This window comes from Acartia tonsa, chromosome 2 (genome assembly GCF_053477335.1).
Source record: "Acartia tonsa isolate MP-2025a chromosome 2, ASM5347733v1, whole genome shotgun sequence".
Lineage (NCBI taxonomy): Eukaryota > Metazoa > Arthropoda > Copepoda > Calanoida > Acartiidae > Acartia > Acartia tonsa.
This window is the reverse complement of record NC_137261.1, coordinates 31,521,365-31,528,486: the sequence shown is the minus strand read 5'-3', so window position 1 is coordinate 31,528,486 and position 7,122 is coordinate 31,521,365. Positions and strand designations below refer to the sequence as shown.

At 30.2% G+C, this 7,122-nt stretch overlaps 1 protein-coding gene and 1 long non-coding RNA gene across 2 annotated transcripts; both read left to right on the top strand.

Moving 5' to 3' along the window:
* The first annotated feature begins 75 nt into the window (after positions 1 to 75).
* LOC145312507 (uncharacterized) lies at positions 76 to 3,092 on the top strand. The gene is made up of 3 exons (XM_080151763.1): positions 76 to 178; positions 1,312 to 1,425; positions 2,872 to 3,092. Exons 1-3 carry the CDS (start codon positions 76 to 78, stop codon positions 3,090 to 3,092), a joined length of 438 nt encoding a protein of 145 aa, XP_080007889.1.
* Positions 3,093 to 3,225: 133 nt separating this feature from the next.
* Positions 3,226 to 6,089, top strand: LOC145312781 (uncharacterized). Its single transcript, XR_013877117.1, has 3 exons — positions 3,226 to 3,335; positions 3,615 to 3,773; positions 5,985 to 6,089. It is a non-coding gene; the product is annotated as an uncharacterized LOC145312781 (long non-coding RNA).
* Positions 6,090 to 7,122: the final 1,033 nt, after the last annotated feature.

Here is a 7,122-nt window from a genome sequence, read left to right as displayed (position 1 = left end):
CATTGCATTAAATACTAGGATTTTTTTATGCAAAGACTTTCACTTTTTAAATGAAAATTATTTTTGTTAAATAATATGATATCTGTGCAAGATGGAGGACACCAATCTCCAAGATCAAAAATGTTTGACACGGAAAGTTCTATCAAGACAAGCCATAGCTCGCCATCCACTATCAAAGGTAAATATTTTATTAATCATGGAGAAAGAATAATGTGTAAATTCTGCCTTTGATGATAGATTAATTTGGAGGGAAAAGAAGTATTTTGAATTATTAACTGGCATTGTCTTTTTCGTTCAAACAAATGTAGCAACTATAAGCTTACTATTTAATGAAAACAACAGTAAACAAATTTAATGTAGTGAGAATAACTTTAAAACACAACATATAACTATCTCCATAATTATATTTATATCTACAATTTTCAGGTGACTTTATTACGTAGTTATAAAAACGCATTAAAAAAGATAAAACTTTTCTTTACTTTTTAATTTTGTGACAAGAATAAAATTTAAATATCTAACCAAATTTGAGAATACGTAAACTGTTAACAATTATATCTATTTCATTAGAAGAAAAGCCAATAAATAAATAAATTTTTTTACAAAGTTTAGTTAGTTATAGAGTAAATTTTCTTGGTCTTGTATTTTTTTAAGTTTCAAAAAACAGTCTTGAAAATCACACTTCTTCTTAGAATTTCGATAGCATTGCGTCAAAGTGTAAATGTGTATGTATTGTCAAGAGCATCTTGAAAGGAATTTTAAAACAATTTAGCGGCATCTCTCTTCCCCAAATATAGCCAGAAGACGGACCAACGAACAGATGGCATTTAGCATTTTGTAGTAGCTAAGCTTATACAAAAGTTTGTTTTTCCTGCAAAATACCCTAATGTTTGAAACTTTTTTGTTTTCCATGAAAAGTCTGTAAGAAAAGTTCAATGTTAGATAATCTAACCTAAAAGTAAAGTTTAAGTTTCTTTCCAACAAAATTTAAATTGTTTCTTCTTTGCAAATTTGTTAATCTAAGCTGGATCTTTAAATCATTTTAGTGGTGAGCCAGATCAGGGTGAGTCGAATTTCAGCCAATCACAGCGCGGCATTTCATAAAATGCTGTGCTCTCATTGGTGGAAAGTTGGGTAACCCCGATCTGGCTTACCACTAAAATGATTTAAAGATCCAGCTCTGTACTATTTGGAGCAATACCACTTTATAAAAATTTTAGATTACAAATTCTTACCTCCCCCCCCCCATAAAAAAGGAAATAAAAAGCTTGGACGTCCTTGAAATTCTCTTATGTTTTCATTGGTTTTTAGGTAGTTGTTCGCCACGGCACTCCCCTCGGCATCAAACAGTTGATGAATATTGTGATCATGAGTTAATACAAGATATTCATATTGTTGTCGAGGATACCATCACTATATCTCCAGGTAATGAGTTAATACAAGATATTCATATTGTAGTCGAGGATACCATCACTATATCTCCAGGTAATGATTTAATACAAGATATTCATATTGTAGTCGAGGATACCATCACTATATCTCCAGGTAATGATTTAATACAAGATATTGATATTGTAGTCGAGGATACCATCACTATATCTCCAGGTAATGATTTAATACAAGATATTCATATTGTAGTCGAGGATACCATCACTATATCTCCAGGTAATGAGTTAATACAAGATATTCATATTGTAGTCGAGGATACCATCACTATATCTCCAGGTAATGAGTTAATACAAGATATTCATATTGTAGTCGAGGATACCATCACTATATCTTCAGGTAATGAGTTAATACAAGATATTCATATTGTAGTCGAGGATACCATCACTATATCTTCAGGTAATTAGTTCATACAATGTATTCATATTGTATTATAATATATATAAACACAGGTTATTTCATTAACTTTTTATTAATAGAATACAATTGTTTCACTATTAGATAGATCAACTGTTCCAATTAAGATGTAAAAAATAGGAGTTAAAAAAATATATGTCCTTGCAAGGACGTCCAAGGGGGGGGGGGGGTGAAGGGGTGATTACCCCTCCAAACTAATTGGGGGGTGCCCTAGACACCCCCTAAATATTTTTCAGTTTATTCCCCACATTTAAAATTTACCCCTACCTTAGGAGGGGGTATTTACCCCCAAAATATTTTTTATTTTACCCCCCCCCCCACATTTAAAATTTACCCCTACGTTAGGAGGGGGTATTTACCTCCCCTAAACAATTTTTTGGGGGTAAATACCCCCAACAAAATGAAAAACCCCTAACCAAAAAAAATTTTACTGCTAAATATTTAATTGTATTTCATTATTAGGTAGGTACCTTTTTACATTATTAAATTACCCCCTCAAAAAATTTTACACCGGGGGTAAATTTTGGTGGGGTAAACAAAATTTACCCCTACCAACATATTTCAGGGGGGGTAATTACCCCTCCCCCCCCCCCCCCAAGCAAATTTTACTCCCGGTGTAAAATTTTGATTGGGGTATAAAAAAATTGCTGCGCCCTTCGCGCGCTATTTTACCCTTCCCCCCCAAAAGCAAATTACCCCCCCTGAAAAAATTTTACTCCCCACAAATAAAAAAGCTTGGACGCCCCTGTCTCCAGGTAATGGCAAGATAACAATCACAATTAAGGAGAACAATGTTTTTTTAATGTAAAATTGCTCAACAAACCGCAATTTCAATATTAAAACTTGATTATAATAGAATTTTAATATTTATTATTTGCAGTACTGATAAAATGTAAAAAATAAACATACGTGCAACCAAAGAAGAAAACTATAAATGCATCCCCAATTTAATACTAATACTTTTTCTAATGTGAATTTGATTTGTTAGAACAATTTAATCATTTTCAGGTTCGAGCCCACGCATGACCTCAAACAGTCCTCGCAGCCGAATGGGCACCAGTGCATCTTCGAACAATCCGCGGACAACGTCTTCAAATAGTCCGCGGCCTCAAACATCTTCGTCTCAATCTAGTCCACGGCTTAGTCCAAGGAATTATTTTTATACAGTTGGATTAAAACATTTTCATTTGATGAATATGGAAGAGAAATCCTTGAATTTTAGTCTGTGAATTCTGCTGCATATTAGTTAAATTTAAAAATTTTTAGAATGTTGTTCTGTGCATAAAGTGCCGAATTGTAAAAAGCATTCTAGGGGCGCAGCTATGTTAGTACTATTATTGGTAAACATATGACAGATTATAAGGTTTTTACCCAATGGATCCACTGTAAAATAAAAATTGTTATTTAAGGCTGGGTAATTCGATAAGAACCCCAGGGGCACCACGTTTATATCCCAGCCCTACAAATACGAGGTACATATACTTATTATTCTTAATAAAATGAGGTAGAATTTATATCTATCTGTTTTTTTTTGGAAGGGTGGTTGTACAATGTACCCTCCCCCAAAATAGTTATAAACCTTCCCGGCACCTATGAGAAGCTACCCTGTTAAGGAGAACCCGATCGGTTCAGCGGTTAGCGAGATCCTTTGGTACAAACACACAGACAAACAGACATCCTGTTACTTTAGTATAAGGATAACGTTTTTACGATACATAATAGCTTCAAAAATCAATTTATTTTCAATTCAGGCCAGTAAGTCCTCGGTTAATAACCCCTCTGATTGGAGGAGTGAGGTCAGTTAGTCCAAACCCGCGGGTAACAAGTTCAAATCTCCACCTGAATCAAGGAGATGGAAGTCCAGCTGTGTCGTCAAGCGGTGGACAAAAGACTGTTACTGGTAGCTGTAGGTAAATTTAATCTTTACACAGCTGGTATCAACCATAAAAAAAAACAGTTCTTAATTTTAAAGTTCGTTAATATTCCAATTGCAATCTTAGGATAACTCCAAATTATTGTATGCTTCAAACAAAATTATTTGAGTAAATATATTGCAATACACATAGTAAGTATGAAGTATAGAATGTACAAAGAATATAAATATACCGTTCCCTACTTCACATTACCCTCTTGAGGCGAAGCCCATATTTTTAGAAGTATATCATAGAGCTATCAAGTCCACAATAAGTGTACTAATACAGTGATAAAGAATCCAATTTATCCATAATATCATAATATTATCAGTCTATACTCAACATTTATAATATTTTATAGAGTATTTGATATTACGTTTGTCATAAAGTAATGCATGTTAGAAATGTCCTATTGATTTTAAACCTTTTACGACGATAGAATGAATATGGAATAGGGTTAGTCAATTGTCGAGTACAGAGGTTTGCCGAGGGAAGTTTTTTTATCAGAAGATATCAAATATAATCAATATAGAACATGTTGATTAATTTGCTATTTTAACCGCAAATTTTGACAAAATAAAGTTATTCTAATAATTTAAATAATAAAATTTTTTTAAAAATGTATTCTGAAGTCAACACAGAATATAATAATTGTATATTTTTGTGAATTGTTCTTCTTTCTTGAGCTTCGCTTGAATATAATATTGTCCTCCTTGTGGTTAGTTTATACTCTACATTTATAATATTTGCTTCATCGACCCACCTATAGGTCATTTATAAGAATATAAACGTTACATTTTATACGAAAATAGTAATAAAATCAAAAGAAACAAGTTCGAAGTAAAACAGAAGTGGGATTTTTACGTAAAATAAGTTATATACTAATATATGAAAATTAAAATAAATCACAAATAAATCGCCTTGTTAATGTTAAACAAACGTTAATTCTTCAGTTTAATATTTTACTTTTATCGCAAAACACAATCAATTAATATAAATTTATATTTATTTACTTTTTTATCATAATCAATGATATCTTGGTAATATTCTTAGATTAAGTTTAAAAGCTAAAATTAGACTGTTAAATTTCAACGTTCCTTTAAAAAAAAAAAATATAATTTTTGTATGTATTATGATTCGCATTGCGTATGTCTGTACAAACAAGTATTTTTTATGTTATTTTAAAAAGGCGTGTGTTTTCCTAAACACTAATCTTGTATTTTGAGCTACTTGTTGGTATAATTGTCCTCGGTTCCGACAATAAACGAATAATATTATATTATTATTATTAACACAATTATGTGATGATTCGTATAATTAGGACTTATTGTCTTTTTTATATTTTCCTGTTTTTTATTAGCATAAAAACAATAGGAATCATGTATTATATGCACAAAAATATTGATAAAAAGAAGGTAAAGGTTGGTAGGTAAATAGATATAAATGTATGTATCTAATGTGTAGATTAATATATGAATGGATAGATGAATTAATAAATTATGGATAAATGATTTATACACATTTAGACATAGATATTGGATTAATAGATAGATAAATAGAGTAATGTTGTTAAAATGTGAAGTTATTTCCATTTGTCTTGATACATCTTTCTTTGTTAGACATTTTATTCATTTGTATTTCTTGGAATAAGGTTTTGGTAAAATCTTACAATTCTACAGTGGACTTTTAAAAAAATTAATTAAAAAATCACATCCTATAAATAAGTTGCATCAAAGTCATCAAAATCTTTACATGGTTCGAGAAAATATATGTACAGAAATAAAAGAAAAGTATACTGTATAGTAGTGTACTTAATTTGTTTGTTTAATAACGGCTAAAAAGATATAGGATAACTGTAAGGATGTAAAAAAAAAGAATATTGGAGATGATATTTAGCGAAAAAAACAACAAGCGCACAGTAAACTACATTGAAGTATCACAAATTATGAATGTGTGTATTATATTTCAGAAAGATCCCACAATACAAACATTAATTATAAAATGATCATATATGTTTATTTTTAACTTGCTGCTTCGCCCCTAGATGCCTCTAGGGACACTTTAGAGATTGGGAGAAGGGGAAGTTCGACCCTTCACTGAAGTTTTTAAAAATCAAATAAAATACTTGAGACACAAACAGACAGACAGACATACAGGCATTCTATTACTTTTATATAAGAATATAATACATTTTATTGTTATTTTCAGGGACGCCTCCCACATATCACACTGTGTGTGTATCTTTTTGTTGACAATAATATTGACCTGTGTCGTCGCTTCCAGCCAAATTCTGGCAGAAACTATTCAAGCCAGGAAATATATCAATTCACATATTATTATAATCTTAAGGAGTGTGTAAACATCCATAAAAGCGAAGCTAAAATATTGAACAAAAGATTTCTAAATATAATTATAAGTTACTGTTGTGATATAATTGTAAAGTGGCAGAAAATAAATTTCATTTTAAAAACATGATATACCTTTTTTTAGCATCATTCTTTTTACATGAATGTGTACTTAAAATTGCATAAGCCTAAGAAATATGATGATTTATTGAGCAAATCCATATATCATTTGTCTTCAAATATTCCAAATTCATTTTTATCGATAATATTATTCATATAGGACAACATTTTCAAAAGTTTAATTTCCTTAAATGGAAACTTTTTTTTCACGTTAATATTGTATAATATTGCTTTTTTTGGTGCCTTCGAAAAAGAGTTTTGTCCGAATCTTGAATATTTTGCAACAGACTAAGGACATTGATATTTATACCTCCAGTTGATATGTATGCATGGTTTAAATAAGAGAGATTTTATAAATGATATATACTTTTGCTAAGCAATTCATTACTATGCATTGTACAGTTAGTACTTTCAGAAAAAAATGTGTAAGGAAAGGGTTCATAGGTGACTCGATTGATTTAATGATTACCCTATACCAAGATTTAGAGTAGGTCAATTTACAAAATAACTCTGTTCTAAACCTTTTTCAGCAAAAGTATTTAATTGAGTTTTTTTATTAGAAAGCTCTCAGCTTCTAAAATATTTTACAATTTAAAATTTTGAAGTTTTTAGCTTTCCAATTTTTACTTAGTGTATTAATTTTTCGTTTGTGTTTGATGAAAAAACAATAAAATGCTCAGTCAATAAGGATTCATAGAGAAATATGTATATAATAAATTTAAATTTCCTCATACAATAATTAAAGTTAATATCATACCCTTCCATACGAAAATATATAATATATCTATCTTTACCCTTACAATAAAGTTAGTATTACCCTTCCATTCAAGAATATATATCATATTTAAATTTTCCCTTACAATAAAGTTAGTATTATACCC